This window comes from Mizuhopecten yessoensis, unplaced genomic scaffold (genome assembly GCF_002113885.1).
Source record: "Mizuhopecten yessoensis strain PY_sf001 unplaced genomic scaffold, ASM211388v2 scaffold8537, whole genome shotgun sequence".
NCBI lineage: Eukaryota > Metazoa > Mollusca > Bivalvia > Pectinida > Pectinidae > Mizuhopecten > Mizuhopecten yessoensis.
In genome coordinates this window covers 595,874-615,428 of record NW_018407597.1, presented here as the reverse complement: position 1 = coordinate 615,428, position 19,555 = coordinate 595,874, and the positions used below count along the sequence as shown (strand labels likewise).

General features: G+C 38.3%; 1 protein-coding gene across 1 annotated transcript in view; it reads left to right on the top strand.

Moving 5' to 3' along the window:
* Positions 1 to 19,555, top strand: part of LOC110456145 (choline transporter-like protein 2) — a 40,635-nt gene that overhangs the window by 19,404 nt on the left and 1,676 nt on the right. Inside the window, exons 8-21 of the mRNA XM_021506714.1 lie at positions 2,989 to 3,124; positions 3,763 to 3,846; positions 6,735 to 6,847; positions 8,018 to 8,149; positions 8,455 to 8,554; positions 10,051 to 10,143; positions 10,694 to 10,793; positions 12,390 to 12,616; positions 12,918 to 13,046; positions 13,551 to 13,620; positions 14,395 to 14,468; positions 15,145 to 15,215; positions 17,010 to 17,098; positions 18,209 to 18,293. Coding sequence (XP_021362389.1) covers positions 2,989 to 3,124; positions 3,763 to 3,846; positions 6,735 to 6,847; positions 8,018 to 8,149; positions 8,455 to 8,554; positions 10,051 to 10,143; positions 10,694 to 10,793; positions 12,390 to 12,616; positions 12,918 to 13,046; positions 13,551 to 13,620; positions 14,395 to 14,468; positions 15,145 to 15,215; positions 17,010 to 17,098; positions 18,209 to 18,293 — 1,503 coding nt within the window. The remainder of the gene's footprint in view (positions 1 to 2,988; positions 3,125 to 3,762; positions 3,847 to 6,734; positions 6,848 to 8,017; positions 8,150 to 8,454; positions 8,555 to 10,050; positions 10,144 to 10,693; positions 10,794 to 12,389; positions 12,617 to 12,917; positions 13,047 to 13,550; positions 13,621 to 14,394; positions 14,469 to 15,144; positions 15,216 to 17,009; positions 17,099 to 18,208; positions 18,294 to 19,555) is intronic.

Sequence of the window (19,555 nt, the reverse complement as noted above, 5' to 3'; positions counted from 1 at the left end):
TTTGTAGGGTAACTTTTACCTCCCCAACACCGCAAGTATGTACATCACTTTGTAGGGTAACTATTACCTCCCCAACACCACAAGTATGTACATCAGTTTGTAGGGTAACTATTACCTCCCAAACACCGCAAGTATGTACATCACTTTGTAGGGTAACTATTACCTCCCTAACACCGCAAGTATGTACATCATTTTGTAGGGTAACGATTACCTCCCCAACACTGCAAGTATGTACATCACTTTGAAGGGTAACGATTACCTCCCCATCACCGCAAGTATGTACATCAGTTTGTAGGGTAACTATTACCTCCCCATCACCGCAAGTATGTACATCAGTTTGTAGGGTAACTAATTACCTCCCCAACACCGCAAGTATGTACATCAGTTTGTGGGGTAACTATTACCTCCCCCAACACAGCAAGTATGTACATCACTTTGAAGGATAACGATTACCTCCCCAACACCGCAAGTATGTACATCAGTTTGTAGGGTAACTATTACCCCAACACCGCAAGTATGTACATCACTTTGAAGGATAACGATTACCTCCCCAACACCGCAAGTATGTACATCAGCTTGTAGGGTAACTATTACCTCCCCCAACACAGCAAGTATGTACATCACTTTGTAGGGTAACGATTATCTCCCCAACACCGCAAGTATGTACATCACTTTGTAGGGTAACGATTACCTCCCCAACACTGCAAGTATGTACATCACTTTGTAGGGTAACTATTATATTTCCTCCCCAACACTGCAAGTATGTACATCACTTTGTAGGGTAACTATTACCTCCCCATCACCACAAGTATGTACATCACTTTGTAGGGTAACTATTACCTCCCTAACACCGCAAGTATGTACATCACTTTGTAGGGTAACTATTACCTCCCTAACACTTCAAGTATGTACATCAGTTTGTAGGGTAACTATTACCTCCCCATCACCTCAAGTATGTACATCAGTTTGTAGGGTAACTAATTACCTCCCCAACACCGCAAGTATGTACATCATTGTGTAGGGTAACTATTGCCTTCCTAACGCCGCAAGTATGTACATCAGTTTGTAGGGTAACTTTTACCTCCCTAACACCGCAAGTATGTACATCAGTTTGTAGGGTAACGTATGTACATCACTTTGTAGGGTAACTATTACCTCCCCATCACCACAAGTATGTACATCACTTTGTAGGGTAACTATTCCCTCCCCAACACTGCAAGTATGTACATCACTTTGTAGGGTAACTATTACCTCCCCATCACCACAAGTATGTACATCACTTTGTAGGGTAACTATTACCTCCCCATCACCACAAGTATGTACATCACTTTGTAGGGTAACTATTACCTCCCCATCACCGCAAGTATGTACATCATTGTGTAGGGTAACTATTGCCTTCCTAACGCCGCAAGTATGTACATCAGTTTGTAGGGTAACTATTATCTCCCAAACACCGCAAGTATGTACATCAGTTTGTAGGGTAACGTATGTACATCACTTTGTAGGGTAACTATTACCTCCCCATCACCACAAGTATGTACATCACTTTGTAGGGTAACTATTACCTCCCCAACACCACAAGTATGTACATCAGTTTGTAGGGTAACTATTACCTCCCCCAACACAGCAAGTATGTACATAATTTTGTAGGGTAACTATTACCTCCCCCAACACAGCAAGTATGTACATCACTTTGTAGGGTAACGATTATCTCCCCCACACCGCAAGTATGTACATCACTTTGTAGGGTAACGATTATCTCCCCAACACCACAAGTATGTACATCACTTTGTAGGGTAACTATTACCTCCCTAACACTGCAAGTATGTACATCAGTTTGTAGGGTAACTATTACCTCCCCAACACGCAAGTATGTACATCATTGTGTAGGGTAACGATTACCTACCCAACACCGCAAGTATGTACATCACTTTGTAGGGTAACTATTACCTCCCCATCACCACAAGTATGTACATCACTTTGTAGGGTAACGATTATCTCCCCAACACCACAAGTATGTACATCACTTTGTAGGGTAACGATTATCTCCCCAACACCACAAGTATGTACATCACTTTGTAGGGTAACTATTATATTTCCTCCCCAACACTGCAAGTATGTACATCACTTTGTAGGGTAACTATTATATTTCCTCCCCAACACTGCAAGTATGTACATCACTTTGTAGGATAACTATTACTTCCCCAACACCGCAAGTATGTACATCACTTTGTCGGGTAACGATTACCTCCCCAACACTGCAAGTATGTACATCACTTTGAAGGGTAACGATTACCTCCCCATCACCGCAAGTATGTACATCAGTTTGTAGGGTAACTATTACCTCCCTAACACAGCAAGTATGTACATCACTTTGAAGGGTAACGATTACCTCCCCAACACCGCAAGTATGTACATCATTTTGTAAGGTAACCAGTGAAGTTCTCTTTTTTTCCCTATTCAGTCCTAATAAATGTGTGCATGAATTTTTATGGAGCCTCACTTTTGGAGATTTGAGTGCCCTGTAGTTATCGCGGTGTCAAGGTCGAGGTCATTGTTACTAAAAATAGACTGTAAGGGATACAGTCATTTCCTTCAAAATATAAATGTCAAATCTTTTTTAAATTTGACATGGTCGATACACTGTGATCTGTAAATGTTCAATAGGGGTTTAAAATGTCACTAAGGTCAAGATCAAGGTCATTGTTACTAAAAATGTATCAATGGAGGGAAGGGTACAGTCCGTAGCTCGGAATCCAAAAGGCTGATCTTTTAGACAAAGCAATATATATTGTGATATATGTAGATGTGCAATAGGGATTTGAAAAGTTTTTAAGGTCAAGGCCAATGCTACAGTTACTAAAAATAGACAATGAGGGGGAGGTACGGTGAGACACATAGCGCGGCCCTCGCTGACTGTGTTCTGAAGTTAATCTGGAAAACCTAACCTGTCCAATTAAACAATCTTTGTTGAATTCTATTTTTCAGTTGTTGGTCGCTGTGTGCCATCCATTTTCTTTACTGTTGTTGACAAGTCAAAAGAACTGGTGACATCAGGAAACTTCAACATCACCACAGCTGGAGGAACGGAGGTCACCGGGAGCCTCGTTGAATCTGCCAGCGAGTCAGTATTCCTTAGTGCTGAACAAACCAATTTCTTAATGCCAATCTTTCATTAATGATGAACAATTAACATTCATAACTGTTGCTCAGATTGCTCTGAAACAATGCCTGAGCCTCAAAATTTTGATAACAAAGACGATAACCACGAATTGCCACAGAGAAAGTGAAAATTCTCATATGTGAATAAATATTTGTGATTTGACTCGTTAAATTGATTGTGGTATGGAATTGTTTGGATTGGTTATAGTTCTGAAATATGACTATTCTATGTATCTATAAAATATATAAATAAATATTCGCATTTGGACTTTTTTCCTGCTAATTTACTTAACACAAAAAAAAAACAAGTTTTTAGACACTGCAAAGAATTCCACATTAACTCGTTCACCCTGAGGACACATTTGAACTCTTCCAATTCCAAAGCTGAACTAGTTTATTATAAAATTACAGGGGTGAATAAGTTAACAGTACTGGACATTATAAAAGAGGTAATCATATTCTGATTAATATTAATTAAAATTTAACAGATATCACAGACATGATTAAATGTCAATCTGATTAAATGCCAAACAAGTTAAATGAGTTATAAGAAAGCTTTGTCGTAACATTAAATGATGGATTGTCATTCATTTCTTTTAGGTATCTAGCTACATTTTTATCTGCGACCCAGGTTGTGGAACTGGTGTTCAAGGACATCGTGACAGCTTGGTATCTCATGCTTATGTAAGTATCAATCTTAATGGTCTAGCTCATTCAGTTTCAGTACCAACACTTACCCTGTGCAAAACTATTGAGTTACATGTATATGTGTTATGACATCTACTTAATATTTCATTATTTTCTATTGTGTGGCTGTACATTTGATACTGTTTTAGAACAATAAGTACATTCATATTTAATAAACCTTTATTTGTAATTTGTAAGAGTGTGCAATATTCAACTTTTTTTATCGAGTCATTTTTTTTATTGTGCGGCGTTAAATTTGATACTCTTTTAGGACAATAGGAACATTTATATCAAATAAATTCTGATTTGTAATTTAGATTTGAAAGTGTTCAATATTTCATTTTTTATGAGGTATATATATAGTTGTAAAGAACTGTATAATGCATCATGCACAATTCCGTTTTTACGGTACACATTTTAAGGTCACCTGAGACAAAGTCTCCAGTGACCTATTGCGATCGCCTTTTGTCTGGTGGCGTCCGGCGTCCGTCCGTAAACAATTTAAATGATATGGTACCAAAATTGTGAATTTCTTGACCTTGGGGTCTCACGTTTCCCCCTGGGGAGGGGTTAAACTTTACTTAAGTTTATATATGGAAATGACATTTTGGACCAGCATTTGTTTAATTATACCCCTGCAACGAAGTTAAGGAGGGGGGGGGGGGGGGGGGGGGAGTATACTGGAATCACCCTGTCTTGTCGATCTGTCTGTCATCCGCAGTAACTTGTCAGGAAAACTCATCCTTAATTAACAGGTGGATTTCATTGAAACTTTGCATGGATGATCAGTATCTTATGAAGTTGTGCACCGGCATTTTAATTTGGTATTTCGACCTTTTTTGATGGAGTTATGCCCCTTTTTGTGAAATACTTGTCTGCGTAACTCCTCCTTAATGAACAGGTGGATTTCATTGAATTTTTGCATGAATGATCAGTATCTTATGTAGTTTTGCACCGGCATTTTAATTTGGGATTTCAACCCTTTTTGATGGAATTATGCCCCTTTGTACGAAATACTTGATACTTGTGGGAGACTATGGATTGCTTTGCAATGCTTTGCCTTAGTAATTAGCCTTTAACTTACAGTTCTGGTTTATATAGCAGTGGGGGTATTAGTTAGCCTTTGGGTTACAGTTCTAGTTTATATAGCAGTGGGGGTATTAGTTAGCCTTTGGGTTACAGTTCTAGTTTATATAGCAGCGGGGGTATTAGTTAGCCTTTGGGTTACAGTTCTAGTTTATATAGCAGTGGGGGTATTAGTTAGCCTTTGGGTTACAGTTCTAGTTTATATAGCAGCGGGGGTATTAGTTAGCCTTTGGGTTACAGTTCTAGTTTATATAGCAGTGGGGGTATTAGTTAGCCTTTGGGTTACAGTTCTAGTTTATATAGCAGCGGGGGTATTAGTTAGCCTTTGGGTTACAGTTCTAGTTTATATAGCAGTGGGGGTATTAGTTAGCCTTTGGGTTACAGTTCTAGTTTATATAGCAGCGGGGGTATTAGTTAGCCTTTGGGTTACAGTTCTAGTTTATATAGCAGTGGGGGTATTAGTTAGCCTTTGGGTTACAGTTCTGGTTTCCATTTGAATTCATTCAAACTTGGTTAGTCTTATTAGTACTGTATTGGATAGCAGTTTGATGATATGTACAAATCAGCCCTAACTGATCCCCAGGGGCTGATGGTGGGGCCAAAAAGGGTCAAATTGACTGAAATTTCAAAAAAACTTCTTCTCAAGACTCAGATATGGTAGAATCAAACACTCTTCATAGATGCAAGGGTCTTAAGGTGCTTTACCAAAATTGTGAATTTCATGACCCTGGGGTCTCACATTTCCCCCTGGGGAGGGGATAAACTTTACAATAGTTTATATTGGGAAATCACTTTTTGGACCAACATTTGTTTAATTTCCATTGGAATTTATTCAAACTTGGTTAGCATTATCAGTATTGGATAGTAGTTTGATGGTATGCATATATCAGCCTTGACTGACCTCCAGGGGCTGATGGGTGGGGCCAAAAAGGGTCAAATTGACTGGTATTTCAAAAATCTTCTTCTCAAGACCCAAATATGGTAGAATCAAATACTCTTCATAGATGCAAGGGGCCTAAGGTGCTTTACCAAAATTGTGAATTTCATGATCCTGGGGTCTCACGTTTCCCCCTTGGGAGGTGATAAACTTAACTATAGTTTATATTGGGAAATCACATTTTGGACCAACATTTGTTTAATTTCCACTGGAATTAGTTCAAAGTTGGTTAGCATTATTGGGATTGGATAGCAGTTTGATGGTATGCACATATCAGCCTTGACTGACCCCCAGGGGCTGATGGGTGGGGCCAAATTGACTTAAATTTCAAAAATCTTCTTCTCAAGACCTAAATATGGTAAAATCAAATACTCTTCATAGATAGAAGGATCTTAAGGTGCTTTACCACATTTGTAAATTTCATGACCCTGGGGTTTCATGTTTCCCCCTGGGGTGGTGGTAAACTTTGCTATAGTTTAATTGTGAATTATATGGTCCCCTGTCAGCCCCCAGGGGCCTGAGGGGCTCGGCCAAAAAGGGTCAAATTGACTGAAATTTCATAAATATTCTTCTCAAGATCTAGATATGGTAGAATCAAATACTCTTCATAGATGGAAGGGCCTTAAGGTGCTTTACCAAATATCAGCTGACTGACAGAACCACTATTTGTACATAGTACATATACTTCCCAAAAAGAATCTTTCACACTACTTTTGCATTACATGTAGTTCAAGTTACCTTTGTTACAAAAGGATTTCTTTTTCATTTTGCAACATCGATAACATCTGTTTTTACATAACTCAGGTGACCTTTGAGGCCCATGAGCCTCTTGCTACAATACATGTAACGTTTTTCTTCACAGCTTCTTGGGGATAGCCATGATTGTCTGCTTCATCTGGATTGTTCTTCTCCGATGGTTTGCTGGCATCCTCGTCTGGGTCAGCATCGTTGCAGTTCTGGCTCTCATGGGATTTGGTATGTACTTCTTCAAATTTATTATTGTATAACAGTTGTCACCGTAATAAAATACTCACCGCTTCCTTCCAACTTTGCTATTTCTGTAGAGAGTAAGACTAGTACCCCAGAGGTCCTGAGTTCGACTCCTAGTAGAGTCATTGGAAGACTATAATAACCTCTATTACACAATAAAACTTCTATCTATGTTTCAATCTTTGCGGGACCACTGGAAAAATTTCGAAACATCATTAAGATCTTGTACATTATAAGTCAACCGAATGTGATTCTTAAATGACGAAAGACAGACTCAGAAATTTCATTTTAAATATTCAATTTACAGTAACAAGTAGCATGTTAGACTATATATATGTACAAAAAAACCAGTGGAGATATCTATAGTGGTTTGCCTGCAGCAAAATAGGGATCTTTTAAAAGATTCAACTTATATTTCTCAGGCCATATTCAGCAAACAATCACACAAATAAATTTTGTTTTGATGTTTAATTCTGTCTTGGTAATTTAAATATTGGCAAGTTGTATTGACTCGTGTTGTGATAATTGTTAATATATTGATCAAAGGGAAGTAAGTATTACCACTGCTTATTCCCCAAGTGTTGCACATGTATTGATACAAACACAACTTGTAACGTAACCTTGCTTCATTTCATTACTTTGCTAAAGTTGATATCACCCACGTTACATGTCATATGATACAAAAAAATAGGTTGACCATAGCTTTTATATAAAATGGCATAGCCCTATAACTGTAAGTCAAATTTCATTATTACAAAAATATTTCAACATTTTCAAATGGTTTCCTGTTCCACAGGTTACAGTGAATATTTTGAAACCAATAATACAGATTTTCAATTTCAGTTTAATATTGGAAAAACATAAATATGCATAGATCATCTAAGTTTTATTGAAAACATTAAAGCAAAATGGACCATTTATAGATATCTGTAAAGAACTGTATGTACAAGTCTTATTCTTGCTGAACAAATTATAAGTTATAAATTAGTTCAGAAAGTGCTAGGAGTGGTAGGAATGAAAGGATGGGAAACAGGAAGTAGCGAGCAACAGTTTGTTTTATCCCAAATTGTTAATATAATCAAACTGTTATAACTTTCCTTTAAGTCATCTTTTTATTTTATTTAAGCACTAAAACATTTTTTTATTTTTTTGTAGGCTGTTACTACAGCTACTCCCAGTACTATGAGTTGAAGAACCAGAACGTTACAGCAGAGTTTGGGGTTTCGGAACTTTTCACCCTCAACTTTAGTTATTACCTCGGTCTAAAGGAGACCTGGTTGGCATTTGGTAAGCTTTCGTAATGTGTCTGTGATTATTGATATAATGTTGTTATACGAATTAAATACACTTCCTTCTATGTTTCAATCATATTCATGCATTTTAAATCAATTGACATACACTGTCAGTTTCAGTTTTTAAATGAACCTTCAAACGGATTTGCAAACTTTATAAAACTGCCATTGCTAGTCACATTGCACGGGTGTTAAAAGTGAAAGGTTCTTCTTTGTCTAACCTTATAATGAGTCATATCCTTTAGAAAAGACGTATTGATCAGAGTATGAATTATTTAATGTTCGGGATTTGTTTTCTAGGCTGCACAACAGCGACCTTCCTTGCCATATTTCTCCTCATCCTCATCTTCTTGGTGTCAAGAATTTGCATTGCCATCGAGCTTATCAAAGAGGGTAGTAGGTAAGTGGGTTGTTTAATTCAGCACATGACTTACAACAAGTTTAAATCTGCTGAGGTGGCTGAGTATATACGTAGTTAAGCCATCTGACCGTCTGCAATCACTAGTCCTACACCACTGGGTCGCATAGTGCATAGTGCAGTTGCCAGGTATTGGCCGCATGTCGGGCTTTCCTCCATCACCAAAACCTGGGACGTCTTTAAATGAACGCAGCTGATAGTAGGATGTGAGACACAAACATTTAATCTGCTAATCAGGCCCATCTTGAAAGATGTTCAAAACAAGCTACTTATGTATATAAAAGAAATAGTATAGTTACAGTCTACACGTATATTTACTCAATGACCATTGTTTGTGTAAGCAGAAGTTTTCATCTCATGACCTAACCAAAGATGTTGACAAGATTCCATGACGTTGACCTCAGTATATGTAGGCAGAGATAAGCAAATTAAAGACAATTGTGTGACATTATCATGAACAGTAGATGTTGATGGAGTTATATAATTAAGGTTTAGACAAATTTCAGGCTGCTTCTGTTATTGAACTCATCCTACGTTAAATCGTTTTGAAAATTATTTTTGTATCTGCGGATCAGAAATATATATGAAATTAGTATGAACAATTAACAGGAAAAAACACCTCCCATTTGAAAATTATTTTTGTATCTGCGGATCAGAAATATATATGAAATTAGTATGAACAATTAACTGGAAAAAACACCTCCCATCGGTTTTAACACATCTATCATGGTTTTCCATCTGCTTCATCCTGCTTTGCAGTATATTCAATTATCACTAGCTCAGCAGGAGTAATAACCTCAGAACCTGACCAGTCCTTATTTATATCAAATATATCAATAAATAACACACCTGGTTCTGTCTAACACCTAGCTGCTACTATTTACATAATGATACATAGATATACACAAAGATAAATATAATTTTATTTATGAAGCAAGTTTTCACAACTTATATCAATCACTCCTGTTGACACGGGTGCTAGCTCACGGAGGGTCGTAATGTGGGAAGAAATCGCAGTACCGGGAAAAAACCCACGTGGTCAGGCAGATAAACCCATATCTTTTCACGTACGCGTCCTATTAGGAAATTGAACCCTGGGCGCCTTGGTAAAAGACATGTGCGTTATGCGCTGCACTACCTGACCACCCCAGAACATACAAACTGCAGTTCTTATATCATAAAGAACACCCATGGGCACATTCACCAACTCACGTCAATTTAGACCTGGTCAATCAAAAATGCATTTCATAACATTTGATATGATAGAATAGATATCATTAACATATTTTGGTATATTATGATAGAATATGGAACTTTGGATTCAAAACGTGTTAGGGAGAGAGAAAAAAAACAATCATGATACCATAATACGTACATCAGCATATGTTTATTATTTCTCGATTATTTTGAATATACTTTTGATCTATTCTTAACTTTTTTATGTACAATAACTTTTCTGTTTTCTTTGTTGATTTCAGGGCAATCGGTAACATGATCTTTACCCTCTTCTGGCCGATCATCCCGTTTGTCCTACAGGTGATCGTAGTGGCCTACATGGGCGCCAGTGCTATGTATCCTTGGAAACACAGATAGATGACATTTTTATCATATGCAGTTTTCTTAGTACCATACCTTCAATTTAAGTTTACAATATCTCTAAGTATTACTTAGATTTCTTAAAGTTTAACGTGGCTCTTAATTCCTGTGCACTTTCGTCTTTGTACAAACTCGGATGTAAGAAACTGTATGCAGGGTACCTCTATCATGTTGTCTTGCATATAGTCTGATATCACACTTTGTGGCTATGGGCAGTTTATGTTTATTGATCTATTTCTGAAATGGTAACAGTTTTGTTGTCAGGGCATTTACGCTTTATACAGGGTAATCTTTTTTCTCAAAATTGATATTAATTTTGTTGCAGACAAGATATTTTCAATAAACTGTCTGACAGAAAAGTCCCTGTAAAGAAAATTTGTATAAAGATACCATAAAAACATTGGCATATTGAAGAGGTTCCATAATACATGTACTATATTAATGAACACAATGCTGTCTGATAGGAACAGTAAATATAAACTTCACCATGCAATGTTTAAATTAAGTTGTCCTTGACCTGTATAGTTACATAGCGTCTATAGGAGGACCTGAGTACTACTCCAATGGTACAGATGTCGCAAACAGCATCAACTCTGTCTTGGACAGAGTGCCTTGTACACCTGATGTAAGTTATTTCATTGATATATCACTGCCATATGTTTATATGCCTCCCTCAATTTTTTCCTCTTGTCTTTTCTCCCTCAATGTTCCTTTCCATCTCCTTCTAATTCTTACGAACAGGAAGGGATCAGATTTTCTCTTTCTTCCGTGCTGCTTTATACTATCTCCTCCCATCTCCCAATTTAAGTCCCCTCTCATAACTTGCCCCTAACCTTTCCCCACCCTCCTCCCCATTCTGTTGAATTACCTACAACCCTTTGTCTTGTGCCACTTCCTCCCCTTTCTCTTTCTTCACCTTTCGTTATCTGACTCCACTTCCTCCCCTATCTCATTTCACCTCCTATCTTTTTTCTCACTCCACCACTAGCCCCTCCCCTTTCTCACTCCACCACTTGCTCCTCCCCTTTCTTACTCCACCTCTAGCTCCTCCCCTTTCTTACTCCACCTCTAGCTCCTTATCTTTCTTTCATTCCACCTCCTCACTTCGGTATAGTCATCTCGTGTCACTGTCTCATTTCACCTCCTTCCCTCCACTTCAGTTCATCCCTTTTCTTCCATCACCTCATCATCTTTCTCTCACTTAACCTTTCTCCTTTCTCTCACTCCACCTCCTCACTCTGCCTCCTCACCTTTCTCTTTTCTCTTACTCCACCTCCTCCCCTTTCTCTTTTCTCTCACTCCACCTCCCCCCTTTCTCCTTTCTCTCATTCCACCTCCTCACCTTTTCTCTTTTCTCTCACTCTGCCTCCTCACTTTTCTATGTTCTCTCACTCTGCCTCCTCACCTTTCTCCTTTCTCTCACCCCACCTCCTCACCTTTCTCTTTTCTCTCACTCCACTTCCGCACCTTTCTCTTTTCTCGCACTCCACCTCCGCACCTTTCTCCTTTCTCTCACTCCACCTCCTCACTGTTCTCTTTTCTCTCACTCCACCTCCCCGTTCTCCTTTCTCTCACTCCACCTCCTCCCCTTTTTCCTTTCTCTCACTCCACCCCCTCACCGTTCTCCTTTCTCTCCCTCCACCTCCTCACCTTTTCTCTTTTCTCTCACTCTGCCTCCTCACTTTTCTATGTTCTCTCTCTCTGCCTCCTCACCTTTCTCCTTTCCCTCCCTCCCCCTCACCGTTCTCCTTTCTCTCACTCCACCTCCTCACCTTTCTCCTTTTTCCACTCTGCTTCCTCACCGTTGTCCTTTCTCTCATTCCACCTCATCACCTATATTGTGTCTCTCTCATCACCTCCTCCCCTTTCTGTCTCTCAATCTCTGCCTCTCACACTCTTTCACACCCTGCCTTCTCTCTCACCACCTCATCCTGTCTCACCACATCCTCCACTTTACCTTACTTACCACCACCGTTCATCTACCTCTTACCACCTGTTCTCTTCCACCTCACTTTTTCATCACCACTCCCTCTCTCATTACCTCCTTCTATCTCTCTTTTTACGACCTCTTCCTCTCCACTCTCTTTTACCATCTTCCACTGTTGCCATGTCCTCCCTTTTCTTTAATATAATTTCATCTTTTTTATCATGTTTAACATTTAATTCTATGATCTATTAAAACAAATCAACTGATTTTTTTTTTTTTATTATTATTTTACAGAATTCTACTGTGGGGTCTTTCTGTGACTTTGTCAGATATGGAGGGACAGACTATATCATCACAATGGAGGTTTTTATGTTGTTCATGTTTTTCTGGTTGATGAACTTTGTCGTTGCCCTTGGTCAAATGACTTTAGCGGGAGCCTTTGCCTCTTACTACTGGGCATTCGAAAAGCCTAAGGATATCCCAGCATTCCCTCTGATGTCAGGACTTCACAGATCTCTCAGGTTTGTTTGTCAAATCTCTGGGTAATCACATCCTGAAATATTGAAATCTTACAAGCGTTACCTACATCAAGTGAGGATTTATTTCAAATATGTCTTATTATAACAATAAAAATTCAAAACAGGACGTTTGCAGTGATTCAATGATTTAAAAAAAAACATTTAGACAGCCTATATATATAGGCAACAGAGGACCATTTTTTGTATCTCTTACCTAAGAGGCTGAGGAATTCCCAGATATCTCTGTCTGATCTGTCTGATAAAATGATACAGAAATTTCAGTATTCTGTTGTCTGCATTGCAGGTATCATCTTGGAACACTAGCCTTTGGGTCGCTCATCATTGCTATCATACAAATGATTCGGGTGGCGCTGGAGTACCTGGACAGTAAACTGAAAGGTGCAGAAAACAAGGTGGCCAAGTTTATGGTTAAGTAAGCATTGTTCTAAGTAAATATAATTCATCTGTTCTAAAATATGAGTCTTCTATTTAGTCTTCAAATTATACCTCTACAATTGACCGAACAAAATAAGAGTGTAACAAAACATTTCATTGGCTTGCAATTGTCAGTGTAGGAAGATTTTTCATTGGCTTTGAATTGTCTGTCAGTGTAACAAGGTATTTCATTGGCTTAAAACTATCTGTCAGTGTAACAACATATTTCATTGGCTTAAAAATGTCTGTCAGTGAGGCAATACATTTCATTGGCTTAAAACTATCTGTCAGTGTAACAACATATTTTATTGGCTTAAACTGTTTGTCAATGTAACAAGGTATTTTATCGGTCAAAACATTTCTGTCAGAGTAATCATAATCCACTGTCCTATTTATAAAAATATAATTTCAAATTAGTTTGAGAAAACAAAAAAGGATGTAATTTTTGTATCTTCATTTAGAGTATGACCTAAATAGATTTGTGTTAATGTTATATTTCCAGGTGCTTGAAGTGCTTTTTCGCTTGTGTAGAAAGATTGATCAAATTCCTCAACAGAAATGCTTACATAATGGTAAGTAAAAATCTGCTAACACACTTATACTGTTTCAGAGGAGTCAGCATTCTAGTTATCATAAATACACTCTCATACATTATTGAGACTGAAACAGGTGAAAGCTATACAATAGCGAAACTTTCCAAGTTTACAGTATCTATGTGAGCCCTGCCCACTATTGTATTGCTGTATCTGTGTTATACATGTATTAGCTGATTTCATTGATTTCAAGTCACGGATATAACACAATTAACTTCAGGTTACCTTTCTGATGTATGCCGATTTCTCTTTAAAGTCTGTTGATTAACCTAGTAAGGGCTTGCTTTAAAGACCTATAGTAGTTACTGGAGAAATCTGCAATGTTGGATGGTATTTTCAATCAGCCTTTGGTCTTTTGTTTACTTTCTACCTGCCTAGGATTCTAAAACTGTAAGACTTTAGTAAGAATTTGAAAAACAAAAAAATGCAACATTAGCTAGAATATGCCACTGTGAAGCACTTTCCAGTAACCTTGGAAAATGTATATTTATTGTTGTATGTAAATTTATTAACAAAAAACATATGTACTTTTTCACTCAATTTGGAATGAAGAAACCCTGGGTTTTTTTGGACACAATTCCAACCTCTTTATCAGGGATGATATTGTCATTGACTGTTGTATAGGCAGTAAGCTGAGACTTTTCAGGGAAGACAATTTACTGGCAGGTACATTTAGATTTAATAAATTAGTGTTGAATATTGACTTATTACATTAAGTCATCTTTTTATTACCTTTTAAATTTTACATTACAGACAGCAGTTTATGGGAAAAATTTCTGCACAGCTGCTAAAGATGCGTTCTTCTTAATCATGAGGAATGTTGTGAGGTAATAATGTTTGTACTGACATATATATCAAAATATTTCCTCAATTCAGTTTTGTTGGTACAAGTTCAAAGCAATAATGCCAGCTAAAACCCTAACTTTGGTTACCGTCCACGTGTACGGTTGTTATAGGACCATAGTAAACTACAAACTGGTCTGGTAGTGTAGGCAGTTTTGAATGGCAGGATCCCCATACCACTGCCAAAAATTGTAACTACTTTTAAGAATTAAAAACTTTTTTCTCATGGCTTTGATAAAAAAAAGGAATCTGAAAAAAACATACCTTGAAGGACTTAGTGAGAAATGATAAAGATGAAATAAGGGAAATAAATAAAGTCAACAACATTGTTCTCAATGTAAAAAATCACTGCAGGGCTGGACCATGTAAATGGAATTGGCAACCACTCATTTGTCAATTTACTGCAAAAAATTATTATTAAGATCTATATATTTACAAAGTAAACATTCTTATTAAAAACATAAAAATCACTATAACGGAAAAAAACATGTTTAGAACCTCTGCCATTGTCATATTGTTGAAGTACTTTTGGAATACGACATTACCTTTGTTTTTCTTTGTGAAAGATGCCGAGTTTGAGAGAGAATGAATCTTTACCTTTTACCTTAATTATATTACTGCCTTGACCATTGCACTAATGACCTTGACCTTTGTTGACAGAGCGGTGGTGTTAGATAAGGTCACAGACTATGTGCTGTTCCTTAGCAAGCTCATGGTGACCGCTGCAATTGGTAAGTTTAAATTATCTACACTGGCAGGTTTACAATTCAAAAATTGATTTATAATAAAAAGTGCATCTTTGAAAAATTATATGTGTAACAGCGGTAATTATTTGTTCAGTGCCTCCACTAAAGGATGAACCTGGGACCCCTGGTTTTTACTATTCTGGCGCTCTTCCGGTTGGGTTTGAGAAAAATCCTCCATAGCCGAACGGGTACCAAGCAGCTAGTGTTTTACCAGGATGACTTGTACTAATCATTCCTCCACAGGCATCATTGTTACTCCTGGAAACAAATTGGATGTGTTTTTTCCTGGAGGGGAATTATGTCAGGTATTTCCTCTGCTAAATCTTGTAGACAGGGAGCTACAAAGAGTATTTAATTGCTCCATTCTAGAGTCTCCCTTCTGGCTGAGGCAGGCTTAACTCCTTGAGTCCTAGGATCACTTCTGGTAGCAGAGCCTGATAATATTATCTACCAGGACTGAATCTGCTCCTCCACCAGTCTTGGTCCAGATTGATGCACTCACATCAAGAGATCCTCCACTTTCTAACATGAAGGCTCTTGTATCACAGGAGACTGGGATGTGAAGACCTGTGATTGCTCAATCAATCTAGTCTTCCTCTGCAGCAGCCAACAAATCCAGATGTAATTTGTGATTGGTGCTCGTCATCTGAGGGAGGTTGATCTGGTCAAGGCGCTACTTTTCAGCTCTGTTAGATTTTCTCTTGACTTAGTTTTAGGATTGTAATCTTTGCTGGGCACTTCATATGGTTTACACAATGCAAATGGTAGTGTGCTTTCTTTCCATAAAATACCATATGTAGGTCCTTTGGCTGCATTGATCTACCAATTTGGTCTAAAGTGTCAGGCACTTGATACCGTGGTGAAATTTGCAGGCTTTGCTGGAATCTTTGATGCGTACACCTAGCTATGCTTCTACTTCCTTGAAGCTTGTCTCTGTCAAGACAGTTTCCAATAGCTGTCACATCTGGTCTTGAACAGAGTAAACCGCACTCGTTGTCTTGCCTTCAGTGTTGTCTCTGGTCATCCAGGAAGTTATCCTGTGTTGTCTCTGGTCGTCCCAGAAGTTATCCTGTGTTGTCTTAGCTCACATTACCTGTTGTCTAGGCCAATAATCAGGTGCGTGGTCTTCCCTCTTGGCCCATGGATATGCATTCTGGGTTTTTCTGATGAGTGGGACAGATTATGTCCATTTCTGCTGTCTGATAAAACTAAGGGAGGTGGGGTTCTCAACCTCATCTGCTTTGCCCATCAATCAGGGTCAACAGGATATCTCCCGATACTTCTGTGGTTTGCAGCATACTTATAGACGTGTCGATGACGATACAGTGTAGGTGTGAGATATGTACATGGTCATAGCTCATGAGGTTATGGTTCTTCCTATGACTTGGACCCTTCAATTAGGTGTTCTTCTTTGGTAATGTTATGTCAGGGATTCTTGGCATTATTACTCACCATCTCTTTCTTAACACCGTTTGTGGAGTTCCCTGGTTACTGCATTTTCCCTGGTTACTCAGCCTTCCCCTGGTTACTCAGCCTTCCCCTGGTTACTGCATTTTTCCCTGGTTACTCAGCCTTCCCCTGGTTACTGCATTTTTCCCTGGTTACTCAGCCTTTCCCTGGTTACTCAGCCTTCCCCTGGTTACTCAGCCTTCCCCTGGTCACTCAGCCTTCCCCTGGTTACTCAGCCTTCCCCTGACTGTTTTGGCTGGGATATTTAAGTCTCCATTACAGATTTTAGTCTCTATTACAGATTTAATTATTTGCGTTTTTATTTTACAGGAGTTGGAGCCTATTTCTGGTTCCAGGGCAAAGTGAGCCTCTTCAGCGAGTTCATCCCTCTTCTTAATTACTACCTCACCCCCGTTATCGTAAGTATCACGGTCAATGTCGATAAATTAGCTTTTTAATTACTACCTCTCCCCCGTTATCGTAAGTATCCCGGTCAATGGCGATGAATTAGCTTTGTAATTACTTCCTCACCCCCGTTATCGTACGTATCACGGTCAATGTCGACGAATTAGCTTTGCAATTACTACCTCACCCCCTTTATCGTAAGTATCACGGCCAATGTCGATGAATTAGCTTTGCAATTACTACCTAACCCCCTTTATCGTAAGTATCCCGGTCAATGTCGATGAATTAGCCTTGTAATTACTACCTCACCCCCGCTATCGTAAGTATCACGGTCAGTGTCGATGAATTAGCTTTGCAATTACTACCTCACCCCCTTTATCGTAAGTATCACGGTCAATGTCGATGAATTAGCTTTGTTGTTACATGTACTGTACAGTCAGGGTAACTGATGTAATTACATGAACTACAATAAGGTGAGCAATTGATGTAATTATATGAACTACAGTAAGGATAATTTAATTTATTATATGAACTTCAGTAAGTGTAATTGATGTAATTACATGAATTACAGTAAGGGTATAATTGATGTAATTACATGAACTACAATAAGGATAATTGATGTAATTACATGGACTACAGTAAGGGTAATTTGATTTATTACATGAACATCAGTAAGTGTAATTGATGTGATTACATGAATTACAGTAAGGGTAATTGATGTTATTACATGAACTTCAGTAAGTGCTATTGATGTCATGATTCCTTTATTGCCCTTTTTATAGGCAACCGGGATTTATCAATGGGAAACAAACTTTCTTGTTTCCCTTGCACAACTGCAATGAATAATTTAACATACTGAAATAAAACAATATTACAACGGTAAAGATGAGCAGGCTGATGTGCCATTGTTGTTGTTATGACCACCGGGGAACTCAAGCATGTGAGGGTGACATGATGTTTTACTTCCTTATAATGTGATCAAGATAACCCAGTCAGAAATCGATTTTTATTAAGATAAGGTATAATGATATAAAAGTTTAGGTGATGTCGTGACTTGTGTGATTGTAAATGGCTGCCTTCATTCTAGTTATTATGGTATAAATGTTGTTAATGTTTGTTTACAGGTCGTTATCCTAGGAACCTATCTGATTACCTGCTCTTTCTTCAGTGTGTATACGATGGCTGTCGACACACTGTTCCTGTGTTTCTGTGAGTATTTGTACACTAGGTGTCAACCTCTAAAACCTCCAATGAGGGAGATCTCCCTCATCCCACATTTCTAGTCCGAATTATTCTGACGTTTTATCAGCTTTTTTTCATATCGGTCTGTCGTCGATTAACGTCAGAACTCCGGCCCTCTATTATATGCAGGAAATATGCGACCTGCGCCCGGAGCGCACTTCAAACATGGATAGAAAGATCTATTATTTATGCACAAGATGAACATACATAACATGTCTCAAACAACCAATACAATCACTAAAAACATATTTTTTAGCTCACCTGGCCCGAAGGGCCAAGTGAGCTTATGGCATGGTGCGGCGTCTGTCGTCCGTCCGTCGTCAACTTTTTACTTTAAACAACTTCTTCTCAGTAACCAAAAGGCCGAGAGTGATGATATTTGGCCAGAAGCATGCTTGGATGAAGGGCTACCAAGTTTGTTCAAATAAATGACCTTCATCAATTTTCAAGGTCACAGGGGTCAAATATGTTAAAATCTTTAAACAACTTCTTCTGAATAACCAAGAGGCCAAGGGTGATGATATTTGGCCAGTAACATGCTGGGATGAAGGGCTGCAAAGTTTGTTCAAATAAATGACCTTGACTTATATCCAAGGTCACAGGGGTCAAATATGTTAAAAACATTTAAACAACTTCTTTTGAAAAACCAAGAGGCCTAGGGTGATAATACTTGGCCAGAAGCATGCTTGGATGAAGGGCTACCAAGTTTGTTCAAATAAATGACCTTCATCAATGTTCAAGGTCACAGGGGTCAAATATGTTAAAATCTTTTAACGACTTCTTCTGAATAACCAAGAGGCCTAGGATGATGATATTTGGCCAGTTACATGCTCAAATGAAGGGCTACCAAGTTTGTTCAAAGAAATGACCTTGGTTTATATTCAAGGTCACTGGGGTCAAATATGTTAAAAACCTTTAAACAACTTCTTCTGAATAACCAAGAGGCCTAGGGTGATGATATTTGACCAGTAACATGCTGGGACGAAGGGCTACCAAGTTTTTTCAAATAAATGACCTTGATTTATATTCAAGGTCACTGGGGTCAAATATGTGTAAAACTTTTAAACGACTTCTTCCGAATAACCATGAGGCCTAGGGTGATGATATTTGGCAAGTAACATGCTTGGATGAAGGGCTACCAAGTTTGTTCAAATAAATGACCTTGATTTATATTCAAGGTCACAGGGGTCAGATATGTTTAAAACCTTAAAATGACTTCTTCTGAATAA